Raw genomic sequence first — 17851 nt, 5'->3', positions numbered from 1 at the left:
GATTGGCGTGCGGCCCTGTAATTTATAGGCCTATCGACCCGCCCACCACTGTTTCAGACTCATGTCTAGGTTGCCATTGGTCAGAAGTGTTAGCGGACATCACTGACACGGCTGTTAATGTCGGCTGTCGAAACTGCAGCGACTGTTAATTATTTAACTTTTATGAGGCTGGGGGGGGGGGGGCGAGTTGGCATTCCATCCCTCACATGAAATGGAAGTCCTTAACAGGTCCAGGTTTCGAATCCGTTCCCGGATTGCTAACCGACATTCTGGCCATTCTATGATGCAAGTGGACATTGTATTTGGAGTACTTAAAAGATTTTAAAGTCTCAGTCGGATAGTTTAAGTACCGTAACATAAGCAGCGATGAGTTAGACTGGAACGACTGTAGAGTCATAATTCGTTCAGTTTATAATTTGGGATGAAATGCACTAATGACCCAAAATATTATGACCGCTGCCCACCGAGCGACTGAATGTTGCCATGTGGCATTGCCACCACCTGTCGTGGCAAGGAAAGTAGAAAAGCGGTGAAGCGACGAATGGCGAATCCTTCTAGGGATGGGCCACAAATGGGGCAATTCGCTGACGTGAGCGATTTCGGCAAAGGGCTGAACGCAGTTACGATTGAATGGCCCATTGTTGAAACGCACCAAGTCTGACTTTTACAGTTTTGAGATAAACACAAAAAAATTTTCACTCTTGTAATGTAGTATGAGACACAATTGTTTGTACGTGCAAAGTACACACACACACACACACACACACACACACACACACACACACACGCCGTTACAATAAAGTCAAAATTGTTCTGTTGCGGATGTTACTAACGCTTTTATTGACAACATACGTATCTTACGTAACTGGACTTTGTTCCTTTCAACTCGGAACGAACAAAACCTGTAAGCGAGCAATAACATTCATAATCTTTGTCTATTCCCTTTATGTCAAAATGAATATGTGCATATGAAGTATGAAAATAAAAGGTAACATAAATGAAATAATTATCATTTTTTCATACTAGACACGGAATTGTTTATTATTTTCTTTGGCGGAATACAACCCTATTACTGATAAAACAGCTGCTGTATAGACATATATATTGCACAACAAAACTGTTAGGATAACAAGTCATACCGTTAGGAAAAGTAGGTAATGCATTTTCACTGACAAGGCCATTCTAGTATTTCATCAAAGAATGCTGTACTCGACTCGGAAATCGTGCCATAACGATGAACCTTCTTGAGATCGTCTTATTTCGTTGATTTGATTGGAACTCTTCCTTCGTAATAGGCCCTTCTCAGTTGGTTCAGAAGAGGTGCATTTCTTAATCCAGGCTGAGGCAAATGGAATGTCTACCGGACAACGGTCCCAATGAGGGGACGGGCGACCACTCTCTCAGAATGATCTGCAGAGTAGTGGAAATCTGAGAATGATGCGGGGGCAAACCGCACTATGACGCTTCTAGGAATATTCTTCCCTGTTGATTCATCACTTGCTGTTGTCTTTCTGTAATGCTTAGGCCACTAAATGTCCACATCAATGATATCAGCTCCTTCCACCATTTGTGATATAACATCCCTTTTTGCAGTAGCAATGATTGTACAATAGTGTTTTGGAATGTAGATTTTGTCGCAGCACTTAATTTTTTTCTCGAAAACACCAAAATCCTTATCACAAGGCAGGAAGGAATGGCATCTGATAGGGAGGCGGTGAATAATTTCCTAGAATTTTTTATCTTCGACCAAACCCATGCAGAAACGAACAAATGAATGGTTCCTGTTTTGGCCTGGACACACATCACACTAAAAGTGCAGTTTCTTCGTGCCTGCTTTAATCTCGTTGATGAGGTAGTCCAATATGAATCTACACACCTCATTGGCCCCTTTCTGGTCTGACCCTCATGATACGTGTATACTGTGGAACTATTGTCCTTGAGGTTGTGTATAGTAAATACATACACCCATAGTTGCCTTAGGTAGAATATTTCCTGTACAGGTATATGAGGCAGAGGTAAATTTTTCATCTAGTCAACGGCAAAACAGACTGTATCATCGGTCTGACAGAGCATGCTTTTGTACAGGAATAAAATTTGCGACTTCTGCGCATGTCAATACTTAGTTCACTTGCTGCTGCTAATTTAATATTTCGCGATAAAGGTGGAGAGTTCATTTTGACTTTAAGTTCTTCACAGGTACTGCACACACCTATTTGGGGTCTACTGAATCTGCAGCCAAATCGAAATAATTAACATAAACTGCATATTTCACCAACAAAATTTGTGGGGTGCGTCCACAAGCAAACTGCTTTTGCAGTACATAGAGGAAGACAGTCGTTTAGGAAAGCAGCTGCACATTATACTCAAGCTGACGTCGGTTTACACTGAAATTATAGAAGAGTAGTAGTTAGCGTTAATTTATGGACTACAACCACAACCCGAATGTGTGATATTTTAATTTAAACAATACCTGATCAGCGAGGTATTAATATCTGCAACTGTTTCAAAATAAAAATTCACAAATGTGCATTTATTCTTCCACATTCCGTTTCAATAACTGAACCGCCAGTCTTCTGTTAAATGACCGTCCTATTCCCACAGTACTGAATATAAGCAGACATGGGTTCGGAATGCACTCTGACATATGCTGTTATATTTGTGTTTCAGAATGGAACTAAAAGTGTTTCGTGTTTGCCACTGTGTTGAAAACAAATGTTACATGACAGTACTATTAAAACGAACAATAGCTGCACAGTGTTGCCTGTGACAATGGTGATAGTAGTTCAAGCGTTACTGGTAACTTCCTGCACTGTGATAATATTTTGCGCTGCAGGTCTTCTGTTTTGTTGAATTACCGAGCTATTTCATATTTGCAGTTATATTGCACACGTATCGAACGATATAATTACTGCTTTAAGCGTGTGCCTCTTGTTACATCATTGAAAAATGAAATTGCTGCAATTAGTTGAAGGTGGTGTAGCTCGGATATATCATATAATTTGCGGTGAATTGCTTTGCGAACTGACGCGTGAATATGAATGATTTCGTATCAGGTATTATTTCGGTAAGCGCTGTATTACTCGTATTGGATGCATAACGAACACTTGTCGCTCTGTCGGTATATCCATCCATTCCTATTTCTCTCTCTCTGTTTCACTCTTCCCTCTCCTGAGTTCAAGTGCTGCGTAGGGCGTGAACATATCCATTAAACACATACAAAAGCAATTAATATTGTTGGAGTAGTGGAGGAGTGCCTCAGGTCGCGAGGAAAGCCTGTATTTGCTTGGGAATTAATAAGCACTCTATGGATACGGGAGACGGACGATGTGGCGCAATGGTGAGTTCTCGACGCCTATTCGGGAGGACAGACATCCAGAATTAGGTTTTCCGTGGTTTCCCTAATTCGCTAAACGTAAATGCCGGGGTGATTTCCTCGAAAAGGACACGGCCGATTTCCTTCTGCACCAACTATCAAAATAATCATGTCGTCGGCAGGAGCTCAAATCCTAGTCTTTCTTCCCATACGATTGACAGGACCGAATCTCTTCTCCAAATGTCCCCGCAGTATTAAAACGCGGCGAGTGTGGCAGAAGAAGAACGAAGATGCCTCATCTATCTGCTAGGGAAACCATTCGTTGTATGAATCTGGACATCATGATGTTGCCGGAAGCCATGTCCTGCTGGGAACACAGCCCGGAAACCAGTGCCACATAGTTTGTGATACTGTCCCCACCTTGTAACTTTGAGATGGAACCGTCAGAATTTCGTAATGTGACTATCAAAGTAATAACAGATCCGTCGGCTAGAATCAAGTTTGATAAGAGTCCATATAGTAAATTAGTTTCCATGATCGCCAAACTTAAGCTATACCTCCGAAAATAACTGTTTCACTCCCACATTTAAGTTATTCATTTAGTCACAGTTACTTTCAGTGCCGAACTACAATTATCAAAGTGCTAATCCCTGTTGAAGTCGAACATAAGCTCTCATTTTACTATCCGGCACACACGTCAGTCATATCACATTTACTGTTTGTTTTCTAATTTCAATCGTACAAGTGGTATACAGATAGGTGTGTTTGTATATTTGCTTCTCACACAAAATTGTCTTTCGATTTATATGAGAAGTCAATGATGGTAATTCGTGGAGTTGGTACGTATGATTCAATTTACTAGCTTTAGTGTTATGTAATATATTGAGTATTGTGACCGAACTACCTTGTTCAGAGGAAAAGAGCCGTTGCAGCGAGAGACGACGCCTGATCATTATGCAGCCTGCCTCACGAAGGCGTAGTGCGAGTTGCGTGTTTATCACTGTTCTTTCAGGCAGAATTTTGAGCTTTAAACGAGTCGCAGAAATAGTCGAAAAGGTGAGGAAACATTTTCGCAGCTGAGGCAGCCGGATGCTTGCGTATATGTTGCGACGCTTATTTAAAGAATTGGGTATACGTACAATAGGATTGAGGGATGAGAGAAGTGACGTCCGAATGTGGTAGTGGTGTGTAGCGGACGACGAAAATTTTCCAGAAGGCGGAAAATTGAAAATCTATATTTCATAAAGAGGAAGATACCAATATCGCTGTTAAAATAATCAAAATCGCAGAAATAGTGACCTCAACATCATCCTTTACTGCAGTTACCGCCAAACTTTTTTGTTCAAGAGCCAGTACTAACATTGTGAGAGCGCACACGTGCCTATCTCATTATTAATTGGTAACTGATATAAATTACTATGTTTTGAGCCCCCAGTAGATTATCTATAGTAAGGGCGCGATAGGTTGACCGCCGGCTCCCAATGTTCTGGTCGTTTTAAAAGTCGACACCATTCTTAACACTTGGTGTCGACTGCTCTGTTTTGCAGTTTGCTGCCACCCACCTCTCCCCCTCCCTCCGCCGCAGCCCTCCACGGCCCCAAAGTTGTGACACTATGATTGCCTGACAGTGTTTTATTGTCTGTGTGAGCTGATGAATAATTGATTAATAACAGTAATTGTACTTATATTTAAATGTATTATGCAATATGAGACACGATCTCACAGAGTACTAAATGTTATGAATGCCATTTTTCTTCGACTCATTATGCTATACAGGGTGATTCAAAAAGAATACCACAACTTTAGGAATTTAAAACTCTGCAACGACAAAAGGCAGAGCTAAGCACTATCCGTCGGCGAATTAAGGGAGCTATAAAGTTTCATTTAGTTGTACATTTGTTCGCTTGAGGCGCTGTTGACTAGGCGTCAGCGTCAGTTGATGCTAAGATGGCGACCGCTCAACAGAAAGCTTTTTGCGTTATTGAGTACGGCAGAAGTGAATCGACGACAGTTGTTCAGCGTGTATTTCGAACGAAGTATGGTGTTAAACCTCCTGATAAGTGGAGTATTAAACGTTGGTATAAACAGTTTACAGAGAATGGGTGTTTGTGCAAAGGGAAAAGTTCTGGACGGCCGAGAACGAGTGATGAAAATGTAGCACGCATCCAGCAAGCATTTGTTCGCAGCCCAGGAAAATCGACTGGCAGAGCTAGGAGAGAGCTGCAAATTCCACAATCAACTGTATGGAGAGTCCTACGAAAAAGGTTAGTTATGAAACCGTATCGTCTGAAATTGGTTCAAGCACTGTCTGCAGCTGATAAGATTAAAAGAATCGATTTCTGTGATTTTATCCATGCTCAAATGGAAACAGATGAATCTTTCGTTTCAAAGATTGTGTTTAGTGATGAAGCAACTTTCGACACTAACGGGAAAGTCAACCGTCACAATGTCTGTATATGGGGCACTGAGAATCCGCGGGAAACAACTCAGTATGAACGTGACTCGCCTAAGGTGAACGTTTTCTGTACCATTTCAGCCAATAAAGTTTTTGGTCCCTTTTTCTTCGAAGGTGCTACTGTAACTGGACTACAGTATCTGGAGATGTTAGAGAATTGGCTGTTCCCTCAGCTCGAACAAGAAGCACAACAATTCATATTTCAGCAGGATGGAGCGCCACCACATTGGCACTTATCTGTCCGTAACTACCTGAACGTCAACTACCCGAGGCGATGGATCGGCCGCCAGGCAGCCCGTGACAGAGCACTTCATCACTGGCCTCCAAGAAGCCCTGATCTTACCCCCCTGCGATTTTTTCTTATGGGGGTATGTTAAGGATATGGTGTTTCGGCCACCTCTCCCAGCCACCATTGATGATTTGAAACGAGAAATAACAGCAGCTATCCAAACTGTTACGCCTGATAATGCTGCAGAGAGTGTGGAACGAGTTGGAGTATCGGGTTGATATTGCTCGAGTGTCTGGAGGGGGCCATATTGAACATCTCTGAACTTGTTTTTGAGTGAAAAAAAACCTTTTTAAATACTCTTTGTAATGATGTATAACAGAAGGTTATATTATGTTTCTTTCATTAAATATACATTTTTAAAGTTTTGGTATTCTTTTTGAATCACCCTGTATTACAATGCCTTCAATTTAATTTCATATTCTTTGCTACAAATTTGTATCGCACTTGAAGATGACCGTCTCTGTAACGCGTATTCACGAATCTGTGTTATTGCTGTTGGAAGGATATACCATAGCAGCTGATCGGTAGGAGTCGCGCATACCCGTGTGTTACCAGAAGACAGACAATAAAACATTCCTTCTGTCACATCCTTTAACGCCGCAGTGGCCGTGCTACTTATTCCTTGTGACCCTGAGGCAAGCGGCCAACTTTACTTAACTCACGGCCGAATTCACCAACGTCAATTAAAATTAAGCACATCTTCAAATATTACTGTCACTGGAATTATTTTTGTTACCGAACAGGAAGACTACCCTCTTAAGGGGCTCTTAACGTCAGCTGACGTTTCTGTAGTTTCTCCTGGGACTGGCGTGATCTGTTTCCTTAAGGGGCTCCGGAACGCCCTATACTTGCAATGTTAAAATAACGCTTATAGATTACATCTTTCCTCACAAAGTATTTGAGGTAGGAAGTTGAACTTTTTACAGATTATTTATTGGAATATGGGCTACAACTTAACACAGGGATTTTACAAAATTTTAGTTCAGTTATTAAAGATGATTTTTTTCAATTGTAATGAAAATTCACAACATTTTTTTTTGCAATTTTTTATTTATATATTCAAAAATATACAGTTTTTTGGAAAAAGGCTGTGTTAAATTATGCAGAAGGTACTGTGTAACATTTACTGAAAGTTTGAAACAAATATGTTTGGAAGATCCTTAGAAAACATGTAATTAATATGAGAAAATAAAAGTTTTGGGAATCGAGCGACAAAGATTGGATTAACTTTTTAGTGCATTCCAGGTCCATAGGATGGATTATCTTCATCCTCTGCAAACTCCTCCTCCAGCTTCCTCTTGTTCCTCCTCCTGTTTACTCTTGCTTGTATTTCTAGACTCTTTACAGCCCTGTCTGCAGCCCGAAGGCGTTCATTGTCTAAAGCAAGCATCGCTCGTACCATGTTAGAACCTATCTTCATTCCCATATTTCTAAATACCTTGCACCTTACAATGTTGCCATCATTGAAAGTCGCAACAGCATCATACACACCAAAGTGAAGTGTTTCTATTCCAACAAATACAGTCTTGGGGATTCTCGACCATATAACACTATTTACACTTTCATTGGGGCTTTGAGTTTTTCCGTGAATACACTTTTTCAACAGTTCAGGTGCTGCTAAGTCTCTGAAAATAGGTTTTATCACCTCCATTATTGCATGAGGCAGACTATGCTTATGAGTGTACACTTCACCAGTTAGCAATCCTTTGTTATATTTACACCGTCTTCTTCTTTGGGACACAAGCTATGTTGGGGATTTTCATCGGTTGAAGAAGTATGAAAAAAAGAGCCCAAACAGCCTTCTTCATTTCGTCGACACTTCGTGTATTTTGCCTAATAGCCATTTCATAATAGTTCTGTATTTTGTCAATTACACTGTCAGTTAACCTTCCCTTCCCATCCAACCCTTTACCATCACTGAGTTTTTGTTTTTGTACGAAGCTTTCAGTCGCCGAAGTCTTGTTCCCATTCGCTTCTGTACGTGTCCAGTACACTCAAATTTCTGCACTACAACATCATCACCATAGGGCTTCAGTCCTTGAACATGTTTGAAACTTTTAGAATCACCGTCACCAAGGTAATTAACATATTGCACTTTATCACACGCCTCAGAACGCTGGAATATACTGGCAACACCAGCCACTTCCATTCCTCCACTACTGCCACTATAGTTAGCTTTGCAATTATTTTCATGTGTACCTTTATATTTTTGTGGACATCTACAATACTTTGATATTACTGCTACATCTAAAACTTTCCCTGTATACATACTGGTGGCAGATCTACACCATGAAGAGATGTGTGTCCCCGTTTATGCCAGGTACCATCGAACGCTGCAGTCAAATCTCTGTTACCATTATTTTCCATTACTGCCTCTTCCACAGCGTTCTTCATAGATTCTATACAGACATCATCTACTTTAGACCCTATTAATTTATTATAGGTCGTAAACTTGGTTGGGGGATTTGGAAGATTCATGATGCCACAGAAAATTGCACCTGCAGTAGCACCCTTACCAACTGAATGCAAGGAATAAACAAATCTAATGTTGTGTTCGTAGATTTTGCCACCATTTTCTTCAGTTGCAGTTACTGCAACACTGTTCCAAAAGGTGGTCATGTATGAACACTTATCACATTTCAGTTGTATTTCACTAGCAAGTCCTACGTGCTTTATTATGGAGAGTTCCAGACCAACTTCACTACAATGAATACATCTTACACAGTTTGAAAAAATTCCTTTGAGAACCGACATATCAAATATTTCATTCACATCCGATTCGCCCATAAAACATTCATAGTTTTCGCTCATTGAACCAAGCTTCTTCCGTGAAGTATTTTCTCTCCCGCTTTGACTGCTATGGGCAGGTGTACTTGAGAGGTTAGGTTCACTCACTTGGTTATCGTCTTTATTGTTTACAGTAATAACACATACCTTTGACTTTCCAACATTTCTCCTTTTCTTAAAAGCCTTCAGAGGATTTCTAATAACTTTACTTTTACTCATTATTATACTTCAACAAAACAGAGACTCAAGAAACAGAATTAATTACGAATATTTTCGAGATAACGACAGAGTAAATAAACATGAAACAATCGACAATCACACCAGCGATATATATTGAACCATCACAGGTTAGCCACGACACATACTTTATCTCACATCACTAAAATGTACCTGATGAACACGGACGTTAATAATAACACCATTTGACAGCAGTTTAACAGCGCCACAGTGGGTCACGCCCATGTAGAACACATTAAAAAAAATTATAGTTGTAGTCTTCGGAATTGAATAAATTATATATCTATTAAAAGGTAATAGTCTGCAGATTCAGAAAACGCAAAAAAGTAAAAATTGAACTTTTCATGATTTTGAGCCTTTCCGGAGCCGCTTAATTGTTAATATCTATTGAACCCTGTCCCATTAACTACGGCTGAGTAGTATTTCCTTGGATTTTTGAAAACAATATTGGTAGACGCACGTTGAAACTATACGTTCAGTCAACAAAATGTGCCAGGAGACTGCAATTGCAGTAGTTATTTATGATTCTGACATAATGGATAGAGAAAAAATAATTATGCTGGTATGCCACTAGGAGCCCATCGTCATTTCCCATTTACAGTATCAGTGAGGACAATCAAGACGACAAAACAAGTACTATCAGGATGAGATTTTCACTCTGCAGCGGAGTGTGCGCTGATATGAAACTTTCTGGCAGATTAAAACTGTGTGCCCGACCGAGACTCGAACTCGGGAACTTTGCCTTTCGCGGGCTAGTGCTCTACATCTGAGCTACCGAAGCACGACTCACGCCCGGTCCTCACAGCTTTACTTCTGCCAGTATCTCGTCTCCTACCTTCCAAACTTTACAGAAGCTCTCCTCTCGCAGGAGAGCTTCTGTAAAGTTGAAATTGTACAGAAAACATAGAGTCTACTAATATTCACATTATTTGATATTGTTAGTGACATATACACATACCAAGGTTCTATTAACAAATTCATCTGTTGAGTAGGAGGAAATGGCCACCAATACATCCTTTAGGCTGCTCCTAAACTAGACCGTAATTGCTAATAAAGTTTATTATGACTGCTGGCAAGTTATTGAAAAGTGTTTTCCTGAGTAATGGACATCTTTCTGGACCAAAATAAATGTTTTTGAAGATTATTCTTACTTCTAGTACTGATTACGTGGACTGAGCTGTTAGCTTGGAAAAAAAGAGATATTTTTAATGACAAATTTCAGTAAGGTTTAAATATATTTGGGAAGCAGTAGTTAATATCTTTAGTTCCCTAAACAGGCCTTTGCGGGATGTTCTAGTATGGTACCTTGAGGCACACTTAATTCTGATGGACATTTGATGCGTGAAAACGGTCGACACACCTATCCAGACGCTCTTACACACATCACTGATGTGCAGGCTTGGGTTCTATATCATAGCTTTTCCCCGCACTCTGTTGAGGGAAATGCGGCTACATCGAAAATCGGGGAAATTCTTAAGCGACTCTACTGTTGACTGACAAGGCTGCTAATTGAGGGCAATTTTCAGATACGTTCTTCGAGGTGCATGTTCACTCACTAACTGCGCTTCTGGAATCTGCAGATGTATGTGGGTTTTTTGTTTTCTTTTCTTTTTTAAAAAAAAAAAAGAGCAGTCCAAACTACTACGGTAGCTGAACCGCAGTTGTCGCCACTGACTGCTGGCAAGCTTACAGAGCTGGGAGCCATTCGCCTGGGTGACCTCAATAACTCACAGCAGGTGCGGCCGCAGACGTCGATTATTGTAATTTACTTGAGACTGGTTCGCAGCTGCTGCTAAAGCCTGCTTCTGGCTGTCAGCGGCCTCACTTACTTGCGTCTGATGGACAACGAGGGCAAGTTTGATTACTTCCTGTGGTAAAGACCGAGCGAGGTGGCGCAGTGGTTAGCACACTGGACTCGCATTCGGGAGGACGACGGTTCAATCCCGTCTCCGGCCATCCTGATTTAGGTTTTCCGTGATTTCCCTAAATCGCTTCAGGCAAATGCCGGGATGGTTCCTTTGAAAGGGCACGGCCGATTTCCTTCCCCATCCTTCCCTCACCCGAGCTTGCGCTCCGTCTCTAATGACCTCGTTGTCGACGGGACGTTAAACACTAATATCCTCCTCCTCCTCCTGTGGTAAAGCAGCTTGTGGACGTGTAGACGGGAAGCACTTCTTAATTCTCTTTCCCACTGGCAAGAAAGCGCGGAATGTCGTGATTCGCGTCATATGCTCATCGCACAAGGTGACACTCTTAAGTGAATCATTAAGGCAGTGAACAATGCTAATAGTGCTATGCCCTGTTGCTCCAGTCATCTAATTCCAGCTCACAATTTCACTTACTCCTCATATTGCCATTCGTTAAATTCGTCCCGACGCCATCATCTTCCAGCTGTAAATACTTTTAACCTGTAGTAAGTTATTGCACGTTACTAGTCAAGAAGGACTTCTTCGTCAGAGAATAGAACTCGATATATTACGTTTGTAGTCTCATTCCCCTCTGCGTTTCGATTTTGTCTGTTACAATTACCGGTAGTAACAGATTCTTCCAGCGCATTGTCTCAAACACAGCGAGGCGGTGAAGTAATTAAGACGTTGGAGTCTCATTTGGAGCTGGTGTAGTTCAAATCTTCTCCCCTCCATATTTAGATTTTCCGTTGTGTCTCAAAATAGCTGCAGGCGAGTGCCTAAAAAGTACGTTAATTAAGGCAGCCAGATGTTTCCTTCTCCTTCCACGTCCAGTCTGGTTGAGCTCCGTCTCTTTATGACCTTACAATCGACGGGCCGTTAAACTGTAATCTTCGTTTCCACTTCGACTCATTCACTTTTGCATCTCAGTGCCATGAATTGGTTTTTTCCTTTAAGATTGTCCGGTGTTTTGACTTGTACGTTTGCTATCCCACATTGAGAAATGCTGATGGTTGGATTTGAAGGGACGGGTACAAGACATTTATTACAACCGACGTACTGCATGTATGCTTGGGTGGTCTGTCGGCAGAACACGTCACGTTAGTTCCACAATATTTCCTTGTGGCAGCTGCTCGACATCTCTATCTAAGCAGCTAACTGCCAGCAGGGACCAGCTGCGACGAGCAGCTGCTTAGAGTAAACTCTGTGGAATTTACACACCGTGATCCAGCAACATATCTGATAGCCGTATACTCAACGCATCTGCTGGGAAAATCGATTTACTATTCGCTACTATCATGACACCGAAATCTATAGAATTCAGCGAAATTATTTGTTCACTCATGTAAGATATTTGAAAGGCGTTGGCATATTTTGCATGTACCTTTTTTTCTTTTTTGTATATTAACAATTAAATGTGTTCCAAAAAATGTTGAAGTGTGTAAATACAAGACTGAATTTGTAGCTCGCGGTAACATATCGATAACTCTCCGCTCTCGCATTGTGGAGTACAGAAAAAAAGTCCTAATTCGTAAATTCTAATTAAATTTCTAGGTTTTCACTTACACAGAGTGAGTGAGTGTCGTGTCAGAGATTTTATCTGATTCTCATCAAAATATGAACGATAGGCTTCCGCAGTTGAAACTGCTCACTAGGAGTTGTTAGGCGAGAGCAGTAAATCGAGGAACTACAATATTGTATCTGTTGGCTATGGGCTGTTTCTAAGCAGAAAAGCCGGCCGGTGTGGCCGAGCGGTTCTAGGCGCTTCAGTCTGGAACCGTGCGATCGCTACGGTCGCAGGTTCGAATCGTGCCTCGAGCATGGATGTGTGTGATGTCCGTATATTATTTAGGTTTAGCGGACTGGTGACCTCAGATGTTAAGTCCCATAGTGCTCAGAGCCATTTGAACCATAAGCAGAAAAAAAGGTCTAAGCAGCCTAACAACTCATCCAGTCCGCTTAATTTCATATGAAAGCTACAAGCAGGCCACAAAGTCTCAACCATTTATTAATTAGTTACTTATTGTAAAATGGCATTTACAGAAGTACAAGAGTTGTATCATTGTCTGCCGTCTTCTGCTTGATCTAGTGCAGTATTTCCCAATCCTTCTGAGACCATTACCCCCTTAGTGCGATCAGATATTAGCTACCTCCCTTTCACCCCTCTGCCTACATCCGTCAGCAGTAGCGCCTATCTAAATTTTAGAGTGAAAATGAATTTTCTTCGAAATACATTATTTTTAAAATGATGAAAGATATATGATATTTAGTTTCTGTAGGTGTTTTATTAAACCACGAACTAATGAGCCAGCGGGGTAGTGTTATTTGTAATAGCTTTTTTTTTAATAGGAAGATGATACAATTCTCAGTTTATCGCAGGTACTACCCATAACTCCTCCTGAGAAAAGAAAGCTTACTATTCATAATGAGGGTAGACACATGTTACAAAACATACTTGCACTGCACCTACTCTCCCTAGCGACACTTGCTTGACGTACGCCCTTCATCCCCATTTAAAATCAACCAAGTTATTAACAGTACCCGACTCAGTGGCCGAGGTCCGCTACCGCACGTTTGTGTGGTGGCGCTCGACCCGGGGGTAAACGGGTTCGAATCCTGGTAGTGGAAAGAATTTTCGCTGCCAGTATTTGGTCGCCAAGGGCAAGGGAGGTGTGAAGTTCCTGATCACCAGACCTTTACACCAGATTTTTTCACCGATGTTCTGGTTCAAATACCAAACCTCTTCGCTGTATCTCATGAAATGAGAACATGTGACACTGTGATGGTGGTGATCCGTCCGTCGAATGGGGACGTTAAGCGTGAGGGCTGCGCTATTCGAGTAGGCTATGTATCGTCACAAGGTTTCACCCACTCGCTTCTCTCACCACCACCACCACCACCGTCATCCAACACGAACATTACATTCCATTCCACTCCCCCCCCCCCCGCGCCCCCCCCCCACACACACACGCTGTATTGCAAACATTGTAATGGAGCATGTTGTAAATAAATAGTAATAATAATAACAGTCATAATAATGATAGTAATAATAACCGTAATGATGATGATTGTAATATAATATTGTGTGAGTCTTACAGCAATATAGGGCATTGTTACTGTTGTGTTGTGCTGCTAATTATTCGCTTATTTGTTCCGAATCAGGAAGCAATTTCAGGTCAGTTACAAGAATTAGGTATGCAACTCGGAGAAAGCATATTCACGAGATATTTACACTTATGTAATTTTATGTCTCAATTTTACTGTCATAGAAGAATGGTCCAAAGTATGTGTGTAGTGGTTGCGCTACGTGACGATAATGATTTTCATACAGATGTTTCACAAACCGTTACCTCCACCATATTGTGTGACATTATTAATAATTCAAGTAATCAGTATTACAGTCTTTCGAAACAGTGATAATATTACTGATGTTTTAAGAACAGTTCAGTTTAGTGTCCAAAACACAATCGTACCCTTTTGTTTTTACCCCTCGCAAAATTTAACATTACCCTACAGGGGGTAATTACCATCAGATTGGGAACCACTTGATCTAGTGGCATAGACACACGCCTTCCATTGCACTGCGCACGTGTTAGGCGGTGAAGTTTAATAGTACTCCAGCAAGCTTCTTTACGCAATGTGAATCCTTAGTGTGTGTGTTTGTGTGTGTGTGTGTGTGTGTGTGTGTGTGTGTGTGTGTGTGTGTGAGAGAGAGAGAGAGAGAGAGAGAGAGAGAGAGAGAGAGAGAGAGAGAGAGAGAGAGAGGGGGGGGGGTAGGTAGAAGGTACTGGTGATAGGTAGCACAAGGGAATAGTGATGGTGAACTCCATTCAAAGTTTTCGGTTATTTGAATTCTTTCTTCGGTTAAGATAAATATTAAATTTATAATTCTTCTTCATTTCAGAACTCTTCGCCGTATGGAGATACACTAAAGGTAAAATTCGTAAACTCACATAACGGCCGAAACTAACGCAGTCGCATTACTAACACGATTCGCAGTCTCAAGGGTACGCTTTACTTGGGTCCTGAGTTTAAACGCACTAATTTCTAAAAGCATATTCCTAACTTCTCCTGGTTCCATGCTTACAGCTTTCTGGTTGTCTGATACCGTCTATACTCCAAATAAATTCGAACTGTGTTCGTGGAGACATCGCTGACTTATTTCGCTTCCAGAATGTAACTGTATTTTGTACGTTTGTCTGTCCTCGATGTGTTTCAGTTGCAGAAGGATCCCGAATGCGGATGTTGAATTATTTCGCTCTAGTCATGTACGTAAAAGGCAAAGGTAGGTTATGACATCAAGAGTCTTAGTTGTATAGCTGAATTCTGCGCGATATTAACGGCCCCTTCACCCTGATCAGAAGGTCGTCGCCTGTTGTTATTTGGTGCCGCTTTGATTCGCAGTGTTGCGCCGTTGCGTATATTAATGACGCTTCGTGCTCCGCGTATAATATAAAACTAAAAGAGCTGAGCATTTAATTTTATGAAATTAATGTAGCAGCCAACATAATTTTTCAAACTGGCTGTGACCTATAATGAAACACATTTACTTCTAGTGTGTGGAATTTACCCGAGTTTGCGCGCGAGTGCACGCACACACACAAACACACACACACACACACACCATTAAAAATTCAATATTTCTTGATGAGTCAGGATGTGTCCTATCATCCTATTCGTTCTTTTAGTATAGTTTCACCATAATACTCATTCCTCCCACAATTCAAAACAGTATCTCCTTTTTTTCATCCGATGTACTAGTCTAACTTTCAGCATTCTTCATTAGCAGCATATTTGAAAGCTATTCTCTTCTTGTCTGTACTGATTAGCGTTCAGGTTTCACTTCCATATAGCGCATACAGGTCGGCTGTGTTATACGTCGTATTTACTGTCACTTAATGTGATATTCAACATTAGTGTATTTTTATTTTCCGTAGAAGCTTTTTCGTTCTATTGTGAGTCGGCATTTTATATTTCTTGACTTCCGCCATTTTCAGTTATTATGCCATCCAGGTAGCAAAACCCGTGTACTGCAGTGTCTCAGTTTGTAATTTAATTCACCCAGCGTTACATGACTTATTTCCATTCCAAACGATGGGACTTGTTTTGCTTGTACTGATACTCATCCTACAACGCCTTTTCAAGATGACATCGGCAAACCTCACAGCTTTATTTCTTCTCCTCTGCCTTAAAGTTCATTTTCAAAATATTTTCTTTAGTTTCTTTTACTGGTTGCCCTGCATACAGCAGATAGACTACAACCTTGCCTCATCTCCTTATCAGCTTTCCTCAGTTCGTTTCGCTTCTTGTGTTTTATCCTTGATAACTTCAGTATTCCATAGAGTATATTCTAGGTCCATCACCAAATTCGCCGATAATTAATCAACCGTGTAGAAGCAGAAGCTTTCTCCTGCGGTCAGTTTCGCGGTCTGCGAGAATTCCTGCATCTTCCTCGACGGGACGCACTGTAACAGAATACGAACAGTTAGCAAACGCCGTTCCAAAGCAATTGGCGGCTGATACAGCCCGTCTTGATTGCAAAAAAGTTAATCCACATGACCGGTTTCGGTTCCTGTAGAACCATCTTCAGATCTGCAATTTCGGTTACAGGAGTAACCCGTCCACACACAGCAACCTTCATATGCTGCGTCATATGTAACCGAAATTGCAGATCTGTAGGTGGTTCCAGAGGAACCGAAACTGGTCATGTGAATAAACATTTTTGCAATCAAGATGTATTATAAGTGGCATTGTTTATTGTTATCTAGTGGACCACAAGTGTGTGGTGCAGTAGTTTCCTCAACAGTGCACTTTTGAGTCGAAACCATCTCATACTTTACCTTTATCCTGTCGCACAAAGTATGGCAGAACGGTACATCATCTTACTGTGTAAGTTCTACATCTGCATCTAAATGGATGGTCAACAAATCACACTTAAGTGCCTGGCAGAAGGTTCATCGGACCACCTTCGTAATAATTCTCTATTTTTCCACTCTCGAACAGCGCGCGGAAAAAACAACACGTATGTGTTTCTGTGCGAGCTCTGATTTATTTATTTATGATGATAGTTTCTCCGTATGTAGGTCAGCGTCAAGAAAATATTTTCGCATTCGGAGGAGGAAGTTTGTGATTGAAATTTTGTGTGAAGATCCCGCCGCAACCTGAAAAGCCTTTGTTCTAATGATGTCCATCCCAAATCTTGTATCCTGTCCGTGACACTCTCTCCACTGTTTCTCGATAATACAAAACATACTTCTCTTCCTTAAACTTTCTCGATGTTGTCCGTTAATGCTAGTTTCTAGAGTCCATCCACTAATCTGTGTCAAGGATAGGAATAAGACATCTCCAGCAATTGCGGGGGAAATCCGATTCTTCTGCTAGCAGCTTTTTAGTGGTGGATACACGTTTTCTTTTTTTTCTCCATTCCTATTCCTTTCTCGTTAGGTTACTTACTTTTATTAATTTTTTTAGCTTCTACATTCTGATGATATATATTTCAAGGCGATCTTCTCGTGATGACATTTAGATTGATATTACATGATGAAAATAAAAGAGAGATGATATCGTGAATACTTTTCCAGTATCTCTCTCTCTCTCTCTCTCTCTAATATATATATATATATATATATATATATATATATATATATATATATATATATATATATATATATATATATATATATATATATATATATCCCCCCTCCCCCCCCCCCCTACACACACACACTGTTTGGCTCCCGACCTAGCTAATCACGGTAATGTGTCTGAATTTCCAGCGTCCAGTGTTAGCTGTTTAGAATTTCGCAAATTCGTAAAAAAGTTTCCTAATTTCTATTGCATCGTTTTTAGGTTAGCCGTTTCTG

At 40.9% G+C, this 17851-nt stretch overlaps 1 protein-coding gene across 1 annotated transcript in view; it reads left to right on the top strand.

The window, feature by feature from the left end:
* Nucleotides 1-17851, top strand: part of LOC126187479 (uncharacterized) — a 769527-nt gene that overhangs the window by 429083 nt on the left and 322593 nt on the right. The window contains exon 4 of the mRNA XM_049928585.1: nucleotides 14893-14922. Coding sequence (XP_049784542.1) covers nucleotides 14893-14922 — 30 coding nt within the window. The remainder of the gene's footprint in view (nucleotides 1-14892; nucleotides 14923-17851) is intronic.

This window comes from Schistocerca cancellata, chromosome 5 (genome assembly GCF_023864275.1).
Source record: "Schistocerca cancellata isolate TAMUIC-IGC-003103 chromosome 5, iqSchCanc2.1, whole genome shotgun sequence".
Lineage (NCBI taxonomy): Eukaryota > Metazoa > Arthropoda > Insecta > Orthoptera > Acrididae > Schistocerca > Schistocerca cancellata.
This window is presented reverse-complemented; position numbering and strand designations above follow the sequence as displayed.